An 18,142-nucleotide genomic window follows, 5' to 3' on the forward strand; every position below is an offset into this window, starting at 1 on the left:
TGCAATAGGGTGACTACTGTCGTACTTCGTGCTCATGGCAAACGACTGTTGTACGGTCAACTGTTTGGTGAAAGACGTAGCGTTCTTACAACTTCCCCTCTGGGAAGATGACCGACTACCAGCAGCAACAGCAGCAGCGGCAGTAGTAGGCGAACCGCAGCAGGATCCTCCAGAAGAATCCCGAATTGAAGAGGACTCAATCATGCCGGTGACATGGCCTGCAGGACTATCTCTGATGGAGATCGTGGAGGAAGTTGACGAGGAGGGTGTTGGTGGTGTGTATCCAACAGGACCAAGGGATTTAGGTGTCCCTGGACTGCTGACGGTCCTAGCCACAGGTCCTGAACTAAACACTGAATTATGAAGGTTCTTCAGGTGACGTATAAGGGAGGATGTCCCTAGGGGGCCAAGATCCTTACCCCTGCTTATTTGAGCTTTACATAAGGTACATATGGCCATACATTTGTTGTCCGGATTGGGATAAAAATAACTCCAGACCGAAGAGGTGGATTTTTTGGTCTTCTGACCAGGCATGACGATGGGCTTTTTCATCCCATGGACAACAACTGTTTCCTCCCCTGGTGCCTCATTTAAGATAACCACATCAGCATCCTCCTCGTAAAGTTCCTCCTCAGCGCCAGCTACATCAATATCCTCCTCCCGATGTACAACATTGACACCTTCATTAGCTAAATCTGTAACTGGACTGTGGGTGATCCTTCCAGCATATGCAGAGGGCGTGCTGCAAATGGTGGAAGGAGCCACCTCTTCCCGTACAGTGATGGGAAGGTCAGGCTTCGCAACCACCAACACCCTTGGTCTCGCCTTGGGGATTTGTGATGCCATCTCTTTAGAAGGCAGAGTTGTTTGCTGTGTTGTTGATGACAGCTTAAGTCTCTTAAAATTTTTAGGGGGGGGGAGGAGGAGGGCTTCGATCCTTGGGTGAAGCTGAACCACTAGTCATGAACATGGTCCAGGGCCTAAGCCGTTCCTTGCCACTCCGTGTCTTAAAAGGCATATTGGCAAGTTTACGTTTCTCCTCAGATAATTTAAATTTTCTTTTTTTGCTCATTTTAGTGAACTTTGGCTTTTTGGATTTTACATGCCCTCTACTAGGAGATTGGGCATCGCCCTTGGCAGACGGCGTTGATGGCATTTCATCGTCTATGTCATGACTAGTGGCACCAGCTTCAGCACTAGGAGGAAGTGGCTCTTGATCTTTCCCTACTTTATCCTCCAAATTTTGGTACTCCATTATATGCAGCACAAGAGAGCGTATCCCTAAACCACACACACTCGGCAAAGCCTTTACAAGTTATCTGCGGCACAGGAGAGTACCACTGGACTCGAGTTATACAGCAGTACCTATTTTTTGGTACAGCAGCAAAAGTGAACGTAGTTTGAAATTGCAGTACCTATTTTTTGGTACAGCAGCAACAGTGAACGTAGTTTGAAATTGCAGTACCTATTTTTTGGTACAGCAGCAACAGTGAACGTATTTTTATATATTGCAGTACTAATATTTCTTGACTGCAGGAACAGTAAACCTATTCATATATTGCAGTAGAAATTTTTATATATTTTTTTTTTATTTTTTTTTTACTTTTTAATCATTTTTAAATAACAATGGCCTTAGCAGGACAGAGCACAGGACACAGCACCACTGGACTCAGCAGGACAGAGCACAGGACACAGCACCACTGGACTCAGCAGGACAGAGCACAGGACACAGCACCACTGGACTCAGCAGGACAGAGCACAGGACACAGCACCACTGGACTCAGCAGGACAGAGCACAGGACACAGCACCACTGGACTCAGCAGGACAGAGCACAGGACACAGCACCACTGGACTCAGCAGGACAGAGCACAGGACACAGCACCACTGGACTCAGCAGGACAGAGCACAGGACACAGCACCACTGGACTCAGCAGGACAGAGCACAGGACACAGCACCACTGGACTCAGCAGGACAGAGCACAGGACACAGCACCACTAAACTGATCAGCAGGACAGAGCACAGGACACAGCACCACTGGACTCAGCAGGACAGAGCACTGGACAAAGCACCACTAAACTGATCAGCAGGACAGAGCACAGGATCTCCCAAATAACCACTGAAAATAACTAAGCAGGACAGGGGCTCCCAAACAACCTCCCTCTTCAGTGATCGCAGGCAGAATGAAGATGGCGGCCGCGAGCGGGGAATTTATGACAATCTGAGTCTCGCTAGATCCGACGCGAGACTTGGATGTCATAGCCTCGTTTTGGATTGATTTGGCGGCCGGAAGTACCCAAACAGTGCTCGGATCCCGTCGGATCCGCACTGTTCGGGTGGGCTCGGATTAGCGAAATCCGAGCCCGCTCATCTTTACTTTTAAGATTGTTTAAATTATCTTCATCATCATCTAACACTTGATCCATGGCTCTTTGCCAAATTACTGGAGCTGAAACTATTTAAAGATAAGACAGTTGTATTGAAATAAACCTTTGTATGTGTCAATTGTTAAGTATTTCTTTGACGTATTCCTCAACTTCCATTTGTAAATACGCTTGCGCCAAACCTATTTTTGTAAAAGCAGTCTTCTCCCGTTGGAGCTGCAAAGATATCATTGTTCTTTGACAGTGGATATTGTACCGTGTAGAGAGCTGGATTAATTGTTGTTTTAAAGTTTCTACATATGCAATTCTTTCTCGCTTTACCTTCAATTCTGATATTATGGGAGTGGCCCACTCACTCCATTCTACAGGTGACAAAATTAAAACTTTTCCTTACATTCTTTTCTATCCCTTTTTCAAAAATGGGATTTAAGCCAATTTGATTTAATCTCATAATAGTAGCACCACTATTTGATACTAAAGACGTTGACACATTTAATAGACTGCCAGAAAACTTGAACTCTTCTTAGCCATTCACAGCCAAACAATGCTGTTCCGCCATTTTGTAATACACATAAATATAATTTATGCAGATTCTATTTGTATTTTTATATTAAACTTAATTTTTCCTTGAGGAGGCACTTTTAATCTGGTATAAAAGGCTTCAACAACACATTTTTCATAAAGGAATTTACGCAAATAACTTGTAATACTCTTTGACTGCAATAAGTCCAGTCCAGTTCCATTTTTAAATTTAACTCCTACCACTTCAGGGGTGATCCACAATACTTAGCGGTCTGGAAGCATTATGCTGTGCAACTAAAGACAGGCGTGAAAGAGCTCCTATATCGGCGCTGATGACGCAGTCAGGGTGGGCGGAGCTTTAGCCACACATAATGGCTGCTAGCATTCCACTGCTGTTTACATGCGCCGAACTTATGCGCAGATTAAGATATGAACTGGCTAAAAGCCAGAGCATTTTCACCAAAGAAATTTTATTACATGTGGCATTTGGCAGAGAGCATTGTAAACAAAATAAAACATGTGCTCACATGACAGGAAGTCCTGGCTAAGAAACACAGAGCAGTGAATCATCATTGCAGGCAGTGTCCAGTTGCATGGGTGTGGCAGAAATCAACAACCTGAAGCAATGCATTCTGGGTAAAGGTTTATAAGCCACTGAGGCAGACAAATCATTCTCTTTTGACCACAACACATACACACTTGGAACTTCTCTTCCAACTGGAGCCACAGTACACACACACTCCACAGTAAGCTTATACCTTATCAGTCTGTAACTTTTATCCTCATATATGTCTGTATAACTTTTCTTGCTTGCATGTATTTCTATTAACTTTCCTTTGAATCTTTATCTGTTTATTTACCTTCTATGTATTCTGCCTGCAACTTATAATATAAGTTGCTTGCACATATATGTAAAGTTTATATCTATTTTCTATTAACTTTCTGAATCTTTAGGTAACCTTTTCACACATGTTTTACAAAGACTAGCTTTTTATTATTATTAATTTTTATTTATAGGGCGCCACAAGGTGTCCGTAGCGCCGTACAGGGACAAACGAGTTACAGTACAAGGTGAGACAGCACAGCACAGTAAACAGTAAGCACAGTAACTCAGTAGGCTCAATGCACAGCTAGAGAGGGCGGGGGAACGGGGAGGGAGGATCCGCAAACAACGGAGCCCAAGAAGGAGGGTGTGGAAGACAGGGAGACCCCCAGAGGGGGTGGGGGGTGGAGGGTCCTCGAGGAGGAGGAGGGCTAAGTAGCTGGAGAGCAGAGTTAGGAGTGGTGGAAACAGGAGGAGAGATAGCTTCTTCCCCATCCCAGGAATGCTTACTATTAACACTACAATGTTTACTCTAGCTCCCTTCCCCCTCATCTCTTTCTCACCCTCTAATGCTTTCTCCATTAAACAGACCTCTTTTATGAAAACTATGAATTTCTAACCATTAACTGTACAATTGAATAATATCCTAATTTAACTCGTATGTACCAGCTGCACTCTGGGCTTGTATGAAACACTTTTACACTGACTCCCACTTAACACAATTAAATACCGGTGTTAGGATTAGTGCTTTGCAGGGATAAGTGAGGTTTTATCTTTGTCGCCAGTTACTGTGTATGTAATTATGAATGAACATTCTCCCCATCTTAGCTAAATTAAGAACATCAGCCGCTAAACAGATTACTTATGAGTTAATGCAAATAATCCAAAAGATGACCGTTGGGCACAAGATATAAATAGATATCTTAGAACACACTTTCAACGCTTATCTCCATGGAACTATTAAAGTAGTTCACATATACAATAGGAAAAAGCCATGAACTAAAAACATGTTTTCCATTTAATAAAGAAATTAAATTCTAAAATAAAAAAGGAAACCTGCGATACATTAGGGTCAGTGTCGATTGCAACAGATTTTGAGTTTCTCTTTGTCCGTATGTAACCAAGTTTGAACTGAGCTTCTATCGAGCAAAAAGAACCAGCATGAAAAATGCTTTATTAGTATTTAGCACCAGAGCTGGCTGGGATTAATTTAGCGGTCATTTATACTAAAATTATACTAAAAGAAACCACAATTAGGTGGGGCATATTGCTGTGCTCCCCAAAGTTAGGTTACCCAAAGTTGTGAGCTATATCTAAGCCTGAAGCCAAGAACAACATAACATAATATAGTCTTATATTACATTAAAGCAGTATATATATATATATACATACACACACACACACACACACACACACACACACACACACACACCTACAAAAGTGGTCAAGTCTAAAGATGGAAGAACAAGATTACCTATTCTCAATTCCACAGAATCAAAAGGAATTGCTGCAACAAATCTCAATGTAATGAACAATTAGACACTTATGCCGATCGCTTTAGGAGTAGAGGTTATCCAGATAGACTAATAAATGACGCCATTATCAAAAATAAAAAGGTTGACTGACCCAGTCTGTTACAAAATAATGATAAATCAGAAAAGAAAGACAAAGTCCCTTTTATCACCAGCTACAATTGTGGTGAACATAGAATTAGATGCACCATTGGGAAACATTGGTCTATTTTAAGAATGGACCCGATACTAGTGGGCATCCTGCCTGAGAAACCAGAGATTATTTTTTCGAAAAAGCAAAAACCTTAATATCCTAGCTCCCAGCAGGCTAAATGATAACAGAGAGAATACTAGGAAAACACTTTTGGATTTACATGGATTTAACAAATGTAACCATTGTAATTTTTGTAAATTTGTAAGTAATGAGAAAAAGATTTTTCATAATTACAAATATTAACATCAAACAATTCATGAACTGTTAAACAACTTATGTGATTTATTTGAGTGCTCATGTGGCCTTAAATATGTGGGCAAAAAAAGCCCACTTAAACTCAGGATTCAGGAACACATCTGTAACATTAAAAACAAAATTGAAAGCCACTCGTTCTCCTGACATTTCATTAGTAAACATAGCTCTGATCCCAACTACATCACATTTAAGGCGATAGAACATGTTCAGTTCTAGAGGTGGGGACATCCAAGTAAAATTGTCTCAAAGAGAAATGTTTTGGATTTTCCAACTTAACACTTTGACTCCTTATGGTTTTAATGAAGGCTATGTGATTGCCCCATTTTTGTGACATATTATATAACGGACCCCCTTTTTATATTGTCTAGATCTTGCAGTGTTCTTATGGCTTGGTTTTAATGCATTTTTATGTATATATCTGAATATTACATCTTGTATTTTATAGAGTTTTAGTCCTCCTGCATTATTTTATACACTTTATATATTGTGTCTGTGTTATGCAGGAGTCATACATTAGTATATGTATCATAATATATATATATATATATATATATATATATATATATATATATATTATACACACACACACACACATTATACAGTGCATACGAAAGGTATTCACAGCACTTCACTTTTTCCACATTTTGTTTTGTTACAGCCTTATTCCAAATTGGGACATTCAGCGTGTAGACAGGAACTAACAAGCATCGGTTGGAGGACTATAAAAAGGTGGAAAAGTGGTGATATTCCAAAGATCTGTTTGACATCCAGAGGATTCCGCTGAATATCCTATATGCTGATAACATCAGGATCTCTGGTAGGAATCCATTTGTAATATTTCCCACGGAAGGTGACGGGAAGGGCTCAATCACTTTGAAAGAGACTACATCTATGTCACAGAAATAATCACCCTATTATAAGAATGTAATTGTGATTATGGATTGTTGTTAACCATTTGTTTTCTATGGGAACTTTTATGCGCTGCATGTCCTAAGGTTTTGTTACTATTGACCATTTCAGATTGTATTACCTGAGTTTAGGATTTTGGCTGCATTTAGGATCATATAGCGCCTTAGTAGTGGTTGTTTATTACTACTTATTCCAAATTGGAATGAATTCCTTTATTCCCCTCAAAATTCTACACACAATACCCCATAATAAAACCGTGAAAAAAGTTTAATAAAAAAAAAAAGAAATCACATGTACATAGGTATTCAGTCTTTGCTCAATACTTTGTTGATGCACCTTTGGCAGCAATTACAGCCTCAAGTCTTTTTGAATATGATGCCACAAGCTTGGCACACCTATCTTTGGCCAGTTTCGCCCATTCCTCTTTGCAGCACCTTTCAAGCTTCATCAGGTTGGGTGGAAAGCATCGGTGTAGAGCCATTTTCAGATCTCTCCAGAGATGTTCAATCGGATTCAAGTCTTGGCTCTGGCTGGGCCACTCAAGGACATTCACAGAGTTGTCCTGAAGCCATTCCTGTGATATTTTGGCTGTGTGCTTAGGGTCGTTGTCCTGCTGAAAGATGAACCATCGCCCCAGTCTGAGATCAAGAGCTCTCTGGAGCAGGTTTTCATCCAGGATGTGTCTGTATATTGCTGCATTCATCTTTCCCTCTAACCTGACTAGTCTCCCAGTTCCTGCCGCTGAAAAACATCCCCACAGCATGATATTGCCACCACCATGCTTCACTGTAGGGATGTTATTGGCCTGGTGATGAACGGTGCCTAGTTTCCTTCAAACATGACACCTGGTATTCATGCCAAAGAGTTCAATCTTTGTCTCATCAGACCAGAGAATTTTGTTTCTCAAGGTCTGAGAGTCCTTCAGGTGAATTTTGGCAAACTTCAGGCGGCCTGCCATGTGCTTTTTAATAAGGAGTGGCTTCCGTCGGGCCACTCTACCATACAGGCCTGATTGGTAGATTGCTGCAGAGATGGTTGTACTTCTGGAACCTTCTCTTCCTTTCACAGAGGAATGCTATAGCTCTGACAGAGTGACCATGGGGTTCTTGATCATCTCCCTGACTAGGGCCCTTCTCCCCCAATCGCTCAGTTTAGATGGCCGGCCAGCTCTAGGAAGAGTCCTGGTGGTTCCGAACTTCTTCCATTTACGGATGATGAAGGCCACTGTGCTCATTGGGACCTTCAAAGAAGCAGATATTTTCCTTCCTGTACACTTCCCCAGATTTGTGCCTTGAGACAATCCCATCTCGGAGGTCTACAGACAATTCCTTTGACTTCATGCTTGGTTTGTGCTCTGAAATGCACTGTCGGGTGTGGGACTTTATATAGACAGGTGTGTGCCTTTGCAAATCATGTCCAATCAACTTAATTTACCACAGGTGGACTCCAATTAAGGTGAAGGAACATCTCAAGGATGATCAGTGGAGACAGGATGTACCTGAGCTCAATTTTGAGCTTCATGGTAAAAGCTGTGAATACTTTTGTACATGTGATTTCTTAGTTTTCCAATTTTAATAAATTTGCAAAAATCTCAAAAAAAATTTGAGGGAAAAAATGATTTATTCCATTTTGGAATAAGGCTGCAACATAACAAAATGTGGAAAAAGTAAAGCGCTGTGAAAACTTTCCGAATGCACTGTAGAATTTATATATTTACATCCTTACACCCTTTTTTTTTTTTTTTTTATGTCATTTATGTATTAACATGATATATTGTATTCATATTAGGATGGTGAAATTGTCTATAGTATGTCATAATAATAATAGTATGCTAGTCCTTTTCTAAGATGATCGCTTTAGCCTTTTTGAACATTGATTTTACCCACAATTAAAATGGCCGTAGTTTCATGGCTCAATATATTTTATAGCCTTGGCCACCATACAACACTTATTTATACATGTTTTTGAATACACGATTGATAGTTCTGGACCTACAAGCGCTGAACCTGTAAAGGACTGACTACAGGTAAGCAGATTTATGATCACTCTCTGGTACACTGATACACAGTGATGTATTTATTTGTGATGTGACTATATTACACTATTTTTTTGTTTTTGGTCCGTTCTTTATGTCTACATACAGCTGAAGATGATACAAGATATGCGACATTGGCACATCCAGCATTTTGTGATGGATGAGCTTTATTTCTTCACACCTCTGGTACGCGTATATTGCACCTTTGCGGGTCTATTGGGTTCTACTTCCAATACACTATTAACCTATTAGGCGCCCTTTGGTTTTTTTTCGTTTCTCAGATATTCATTTCGGGGTACTGTCCGGAGTTTTGAAGGAAGTCATATACACACACACACACACACACGTTACAAGATATAGGTTGTTTATCACAAGGTGATTAAACAATAAACATCACCTACCTAAATGGTGAAAATAAAAATGGCAATGTGGTTTCTTTTTTCTGTTTCATTTTAACCTAGTGAAAATAAGTTAATAATTAATATTTCATTTATATCTCATTTATAAAGTAAAACTCTATACTCTGAAGTGCTATATATCAACTAATTAAAACACACAAGTTAAGCATGAGCATCTGCCAAAAATAAAGACTCCACACACAAATAAACATAACAAAAAAATTACAGAACCTTAAGTAAAATACAAATCATTTAAAAAACATGAATATACAACAATCAATAAAAATGTATTTAAAAACAGCTGGTATTTAAGAACAATAAGGAAGCACAGTTATATGATCCACTGCGCGGTACGGAATTTGCTGGCGCTGTATAAATAAATGTTGATGATGATGATGATGATATGATCAGTTATGAAGACACATATATTAGCTAAAGTATGTCATATCCTAATTCAAAGCTGTCAGCGGCTGTATGGCCAGATGGGAAGTCACAGATATAATGAAGGATCGTAAGGAAAAAGTTAATATGGCTGTTGGTGACTAAATAGCACAAGGGCTAGATGTAATTTTCTAAACACTCTCAGTTCAATGACAAGACGTTTCACGGTTTTTCCATATGTCTTCAGATCAATGTCCCTCCAGATAAGTCTGTATTTAGGAAACAACATTTCACACATGCGCAGTTGAAAGTCTAAACTGCAGTCTCAGAGCAGTCTATTTTCAAAATGTGGCTGATAATCAAAGCCAGTAGAAGTCCCAAGCCTGTTAATTAATGTGAACCTTCTGGATTGGCGAATAGCAGATGTGGTGCCGTTGTTTAAAAAGAGGACGAGATAACAACAAGGGAATTATAGACCTGGAAGCCTGACATCAATAGTGGGGAAACTACTGGAAGGTATATTAAGGGATAGTATTCAGGATTACTTGGTGCGCAATAAGATTAAAAGTGGGAATCAACATGGATTTGTGAGGGATAAGTCATGTCAAACTAATCTAATTAGTTTCTACGAGGAAGTTAGTGGGAACTTAGACCAGGGCAGTACAGTATATGTGGTCTACTTAGATTTTGCAAAGGCCTTTGATACAGTGCCACACAAGAGGTTGGTTTACAAAATAAGGGAACTGGGTCTAGGAATCAACATTTGTACTTGGATCGAAAACTGGTTAGAGAATAGGGAACAGAGAGTTGTGATAAAAGGGCAATTTTCTAATTGGTCAAAAGTTTTAAGTGGAGTACCTCAAGATTCCGTGCTGGGGCCACTCCTTTTTAATATATTTATTAATGACCTTGGTGATGGTTTAGAGAGTAAAGTTTTTATTTTTGCAGATGACACTAAACTCTGTAAGGTAATAAAATCAGAGCAAGATGTAGCTTCTCCACAAAGGGACTTAAATAAACTGGAGGAGTGGACGGCCAAATGGAATATGAGGTTTAACATAGATAAATGTAAGGTTATTCATTTAGGGATCAAAAACAAGAACACAATCTATAAATTAAATGGAATTAATTTAGGAGAATCTATAATGGAAAAGGATTTGGGAGTGCTCATAGACAGGAGACTTAGCATTAGTGCTCAATGTCAAGCAGCAGCTGCAAGGGCAAATAAAATATTGGCATAAAAAAAATTGCATAAAAAGGGGCATAGATGCAAGGGAAGAGAGTGTAATTTTTCCACTGTATAAATCGTTGGTAAGACTTCATCTTGAATATGCAGTACATTTTTGGGCACCACTTTATAAAAAAGATAATTTGAAACTAGAAAGGGTTCAGAGAAGGGTGACAAAATTGATAAAGGGTATGGAGTCATTAAGTTATGAGGAAAGGTTAGCCAGTTTAGGCATGTTTACTTTAGAAAAGAGGCGTCTAAGTGGCGATATGATTACTATGTACAAATACATTAAGGGTCAATACAGAGAGCTTTCATGGGAACTTTTTACCCCAAGGACTATACACAGGACACGTGGTCACCCCCTAAGGTTAGAGAAGAGGAAATTTCACAACCAGCAAAGGAAGGGGTTCTTTACAATAAGGGCAGTCAAGATATGGAATTTATTGCCAGGGAAGGTTGTGATGGTAGATTCAATAGATATGTTTAAGAAAGGGTTAGACAAATTTTTAGCAGAAAAGTGTATCCATGGATACGACCGTTAATTAAAATGAAGAATAGTAGTGGATATAGGGTAAAAATAGGACTGCAATATTGGGTCTGGGAGGATTTTCACAATTGAAACAGATTGGCGGTTGCTTACTTTGGATCAATTTCAAATATAAGTGCACGATCGCAGGAGATCCAAAATAGGTTGAATTTAATGGACTGGTGTCTTGTTTCAACCTCATTAACTATGTTACTATGTTATGTTACTATGAAAGCGCAAGAGTACACAGAAATGCGTCAAGGTTTAGCAATTAACCCATTCATTAACCAATTTCTACTTACTATGAGCTATTGGTTTTTAAAATGTGGCTCATAGTAAGAGACTGCTTTTGAACACATGCTCATGTATTTGCATCTATTTTATTGTATAAAAAAACAACAAACACAAATAATCATTATCCTATTTTTCCCTGTACCATTTAGGAGTACTCTCAAATCTATACGCTAGACAGAAAAAATAATAATCCCATAATCCCAATGGGGTTTCCAGCACAATATGACATCTGATGGTAAAAAAACTGCTTGTAATAAAAAAACTAAATGCAATTAAAACAAACACTTTGGGAAACACACTTTATGTGATGTGTTTCCTTAAAGCGTCATGGCACACAAGATGTCACCTTTAATGTTTCTTACATCTATATTAAGAGTTAAATGTATATAGCATGGTGCACACTTCCCTCATTAATGTATGGCATAAGGATATTTATTTATTTTTTTTGACCATCGCCAATATCGGGTGACTTTACATGGTACATTGAAAGCGGCAATAGCTTTAAAGGCAAGTATTGCCTTTAAAGCCATTGCGGCTTTAAATTTAGCATTCAAAGTCTCCGGATATCGTCATTTTGCAAAAATGCTGGTGCTCTTCTTTTCAGTTCTTAAAATAAGAATTTCAGACTCTTTAGTGACCCCTGCAAAAAAATAAAATAAAAATCATGAAAATTGCTTACCTTAAACTGCTCCAAAATCTGACAAGCATTTGTAAGCATACTCTCTGCTTTAAAGAAACTGCTGCTGTTAAGATACTCCACAGGCAAAATTCCCTACGAGCAATAACACATGAAACAATGTGAGGAGAGTTCACTTCATTAATCATACTGCTTAGCCAGTGAAACAACTAGCAAGATTTCTCAGTAAAGCCAAAGGAGGGAGAGATAAAAGAACTGCAACATCAAATATAGGAATTAGCCTTTCATCTTAAAGGACATCTTAGATAAATTGACCATTGGTTACTGTATTTTCTTAAAATGGGTTTCTGTTTCTTAATATCATGCTGTCTTATAAATTTTACTTAGCTGCCTTGGTGATCATATACTGAAACTCTCTTACATACCCTATTTGAATTCTAAAAATATTAAAATGATTTATACAGAATAATGTAAAAATGTTTCTCTTCTTCAGCTTAAGTGGCTATACAATAACTCCTGAGCTGTTAATTAACTAATTTATGCTAACTAGTGCTCTGCAAGGTCACCAAAGACTGGTCTTGTGGAGCTTTGATCTATATACACTGATCAGTCACAACATTAAAACCACCTGCCTAATACTGTGCAGGACCCTCTTGTGCCACCAAAACAGCTCTGACCATCGAGGCATGGACTCCACAAGACCTCTGAAGGTGTCCTGTAGTATCTGGCACCAAAACATTAGCAGCAGATGCGTTGAGTCCTGTAAACTGCGAGGTGGGGCTCCCGTGGTTTGGACTTGTTATTCCAGCACATCCCACAGATGCTCGATCGGATTGAGATCTGGGGAATTTGGAGTCTAATTCAACACCTTGAAATCTTCGTCATATTCCTCAAACAATTCCTGAGCAATTTGTACAGTTTGGCAGGGTGCAAAAGCCTGCTGAAAGTGGCCACTGCCATCAGGGAATATCATTTACATGAAGGGGTGTACTTGGTTGCAACAATATCTAGGTAGATGGTAAGAGCCAAAGTAACATCCACATGAATGCCAGGACCTAAGGAATCCCAGCAGAACATTGCCCAGTGCCTCACTGCGCATCCTTGTGGGATCTCTTCCCCAGGTAAACGACGCACACTCACCCAGCCATCCACATGATGGAAAAGTAAATGTGATTCATCAGAACAGGGCATCTTCTTCCACAGCTCCATGGTTCAGTTTGGACACTTACATTCCCATTGTAGGCACTTTCGATGGTGGACACAGGTAAGCATGGGCACACTGATCGGTCTGCGGCTACGAAACCCCATAAGCAGCAAGGTGCGATGCACTATATGTTCAGAAACATTTCCATTACAGTCAGCATTAAATTTTTCAGCAATTTGTGCTACAGTAGACCTTCTATGGGATTGGACCAGATGGGCTAGCCTTCGCACCCCATACGCATCAATGAGCTTTAGACAGCCATGACCGTGTCACTAGTTCACCAGTTGTCCTTCCTTGGATCATTTTTGGTATACTAACCATGGCATACCGGGAACGTCCCACAAGACCTGCCGTTTGGAGATGCTCTGACCCAGTAATCTAGCCATCACAATTTGGCCCTTGTCAACATCACTCAGATCCTTACACTTGCCCATTTCTCCTGCTTCCAAAACATCAACTTCAAGAATTGGCTGTTCACTTGCTGCCTAATATATCCCACCACTTGAAAGGCGCCATTGTAACAAGATAATCAATGTTAGGCACTTCACTTGTCAGTGGTTTTAATGCTGTCGCTTATCGGTGTATGTCTGACAAAATACCAGATTTGTACTTGCATTCCACTTATTTCAAATGGTGAAACATTTTACAATATTCCTCAGGTGTAAATAAATGCAAATGAATAACAAGCAAATTAATTGTCCATTAATGAGCTATCTAATTCATTGAAACCTATGTAAAATGCATCTTGTACTATGTTGATTTCAATACCTTGAACAAGCAAAGGAATCAGCACCAACCGGATCTCTTTCTTCGTAATGCAAATTATGTCTTCCTTTGTTCATCTAACCACAATTATATTTTTTGACACACTCAATGTAAATAAATTCTCTGTCAAAGGAAATTAAACAGAGAATTCATTCACATTAAGAATATAAGGTATCCTAATTCAAAAGTGTAAATAAACAAGCCCGTGCAAATAAAAGGTTATACCAACTGGACACCTGCTCTTACACTTTAGCCTTATAAGACAGACATTGTATGTATGTGTGTGTTCAACATGAAGTACCCATCAGCTGGCAAACAGATTTTGGGGGAAAGTAATGGAAGAGGTTTAATTGGGAGTGGCCTAGCTCTTATTCAGCCCCAGCCCTTTAGTTTTCTTAAGTGAGGCCCCATTGTTCCAGGCTGTGGTAAACCAGACAGTTCAGACCAGCAGGGGGGCCTGTGGATGAATTCATTTTGGTTTGGGAAAGGACCACCTAGTAACAACCAATCCCTGATAAGACTCCTATCTAAAAACACTATGGCCCAGTCCTCTGAGCGTGAGAACCAAACTGTCCTTAAAATGAGAGGGCCGGGCCAGATTGCCGTGTGTTCTGCTTTGCACTGTCATGCACTGAAGTTTAGGCTTCTGCTAGATTGAGCATCCTGTTATCGCTGTTGGAGATAGCTGAAACCACTTTAGTCCTGTTACTTAAAGAGCCTGCTAGAGCAAGAAGACTTGGGCTTAACTCCTTCCACGCAGGTAGTGGAGAATATCGGGCCAAGGGACTAAGAAAAGTAATGTGACTGCAGTCCTTAGGGTAGTGGGGTTAGGGACAGTGAGTGTACCTGGCATTTACTTAATACTTTATCTTGGAGGGTGTGTGTTTTTGTATAATAAAATTACTGTATTTTCTAACTTCTTATCGGAGTGACTTAGAACCCCTTAAAAGATACCATCACATATACAGTCCCTCTGAGTGGCAGTCCGTGTTTTAGGGCTGTGTGTTCTAGTCCCTCACAATGTATAAACAGATGCTCTTGACAACTCAACCTTTCGGCAACAGGAACCTCACTCTACAATGCTGTGGGGCCCTGCGCCTTCCAATATCTATCACTCAGTCTATGGCCTCCCACTTGCCTCCAATTGAGTCATCTTATCATGACAATGCCACGTCACAAGCAGTCATGCTCTCACTTACACAATCATAGTGTTCCTCAAGATCAGCCCACCCATCTATTCTGACCTACTGTGAGCATTCTGATGATCTGATCATATGCTGGTTATTCTATCTTTGCCCACATAATAACTAAGGACATTGTGCACATGCATGAATACAGATACTAGTCAAATGCACTCTAAGGGGCCGATTCAATTCAGCAGAGATGTCAAGCTGAGCATATTTCACCTATATGGGGTGCAAGGAAAAATCTGCAAAGTTGCTTAACAATGGGGTGCGGGCTCAACCAATCGGGAGTCACTACATGACACATAGTGGACAACTGGATCACAACACAAACTAGCTGTAGATCACTATTCTGTACATACAGTAGAATATGCAACAATGTATCGCTAAGATATTACGCAAAATTAAAAACATTACATTCAATACTATTCAATCAGCAGTATGCAGATTTTATATTTTCATGTCATAAATATAATTTTATTTTCATCATTAACATTCACATCACTTTCTACATACTAAAAAATTAGGCAGTATTCCTCTACTATACCCGCAGCTAAGGTTTTGTTAGCAGCATGTATCATTACAGCTAAATCTAAAGTCTCCATTGAATGCAGTGTAAAATCATATAGTGCACTAATGCATGGTACTAAAATCAACCAAATGATTATTTATTCATAAAGAAACAACATGTTCCACATTGTTATACCACTGCTAAGTTTACTGTACACAGCTTCATTTTCATATACATTAGCAAATATGTCTCGTGGGATAACACAGTCATTGGAGAGTGACTACATCATATTTTATACACATTACAATCAATCTTTAATAACACTGAAAAGTGTTATTTAAAATAACATTCAAGCATCTTCTTAAGACTCAGAATAACACGAAGGACGATGCTTACTATGGCTGGACAGGAAACTAAATTATTCTGAATCCAGTGTAACTGCTCAAAAAATTATGGTATAATTTGGAAGTACAAAATTACATTTGTTTACACCTTAAACAGCATCCTACGAAATGTATCCAAATAACTAATTAAATATAACCTATCCTATATATTTGGATTTATTGGATAATCGATATTGTCAAAATCATAAAAAATATAGCATTCTATATTATTTCCACTATGACCTTGTTTTCACCATTTTACGACTTTCATTTTCGTTTCATGCCCATTTCACTTATCTAGACAAATCTTGAATATCTATTTAATCGCTCTCTCTCTATATACAAATGAATCCCAATCCTTGATTGTAATACTCATTTAAACCAAGGGTAATCACTTTTTGACCAATTCACTCTAGAGGGAAAATTCAATTAGCCCTACGCACATTTTGGGTACTAAAGTACACCAACATCGCAGATTACCCCTTGCACCTCTATGGATGTTACACCTCCTCATGAGGATACACAGCTGCAGGATGCCCCTGGGACTGTTCCATTCCCCCTGAAGAATGAAGGTCTCAATGATTCAAAAGCATGAATCTAGTAATGCTCACAGCGGTATTTCTGCCTTTTGTAGTAAGCAATTGTAGATCATAATTTAGCTTGCCATCTTGCTGGTATTTGCCCATCTTATATAACAATACTGGCATCCTGCTAATCACAAATTACTCAGTGACATGTGCTAGATATGATGTGACAATATATTACCACAGAGTTCAAGGGATAAGAAACTCCAATAAGAGCAGTCATCAATGGAGCCACATCCGCCTGAAAAACAAAATACAATAAAAAATTATGCAATTTTATGTATTGATGCCAACTAGTCTCTGAAAGTAACGACTGTTATACATTTGTTTTAAAACATACATATATGGCGTAGTGTAAATAATGGAGGGCAGCAGTAATTCTAGGGACACCGAGCAGCAGAATCACAGCATATCTCCTAATTTAGAACTGGCAGTGTAAAAAATGTAATGGGAATGTAAGTGAATGGAATTTGATACCTCACTATGAAGGCAGCAGGAGAAGTGGTGGTATGGCATACCACTGTATTGACCCCTACTTCCACCACTGTATGTGTGTGTATATGTAAGCATGTGTCTCTCTCTCTCTATATATATATATATATATATATATATATATATATATATATATATAATCTCTAATCTATAATATAAATGCTTAGTGGCGTGTGTTAGTCTGTGTGTGTGTGTGTGTGTGTGTGTGTGTGTGTGTGTGTGGAGAAAATAAAACCAAGCTGCAGCGCCACCTGCTGGGCGGAGTTATACACTGACCTACTAAATTCTTAGTGTGTGTGTAAAAAAAAATTCAGAAAGGGCTGAAATTTGGTATACTAAGATGTTTTTAATTTGTTAATTTAATTTGTTAATTGTTAAAAGTGTTTATAAAGATTAAAAAAAATATATATATATATATTTCTTGAAGGAGAAGTGACAGTTGGAGTGGTTGGTGGTTGCTGGGGGTGACAGTTGGGAGTGGTTGGTGGTTGCCGGGGGTGACAGTTGGGAGTGGTTGGTGGTTGCCGGGGGTGACAGAGCGAGAGGAGTGTGATACTCAGGACCGCTGAGAGAGATCCCTGTGTCTGGATAGACATCTGGATAGATGTGGCGATGAAAATGAAGGATGAGGTGATGGAGAAGAATGATGAGGTGGTGACATGTGGACAAAACCACGTTAAAAAAGGGCGATTATGTCGGGAAGTAACGCTCTTCCCCTGAGGAGGCCTGGGCTAGGCTCAAATACATGACAAGAACCTTTTTAACACCTTAAGTAGCTTGATTTGACTAGAATGCATGAGTATCATGCACGGGTTAACTTGTGTATAAATATATATATATATATATATATATATATATATATATATATATATATATATATATAAGCCTAGCGGCGTGTGA

At 39.2% G+C, this 18,142-nt stretch overlaps 1 protein-coding gene across 2 annotated transcripts in view; it reads right to left on the minus strand.

Annotated features, from left to right (window-relative positions):
- PIGN (phosphatidylinositol glycan anchor biosynthesis class N) overlaps positions 1 to 18,142 on the minus strand; it is a 284,334-nt gene that overhangs the window by 192,905 nt on the left and 73,287 nt on the right. For both annotated transcript variants that reach the window (XM_075212942.1, XM_075212943.1), the window contains 3 exons: positions 16,932 to 16,991; positions 12,162 to 12,254; positions 9,054 to 9,109 (listed from right to left, as the gene is read on the minus strand). In XM_075212942.1, the coding sequence (XP_075069043.1) occupies positions 9,054 to 9,109; positions 12,162 to 12,254; positions 16,932 to 16,991 (209 nt within the window). The remainder of the gene's footprint in view (positions 1 to 9,053; positions 9,110 to 12,161; positions 12,255 to 16,931; positions 16,992 to 18,142) is intronic.

The sequence above is a fragment of the Mixophyes fleayi genome, chromosome 5, assembly GCF_038048845.1.
Source record: "Mixophyes fleayi isolate aMixFle1 chromosome 5, aMixFle1.hap1, whole genome shotgun sequence".
NCBI classification, from domain to species: Eukaryota; Metazoa; Chordata; class Amphibia; order Anura; family Limnodynastidae; genus Mixophyes; species Mixophyes fleayi.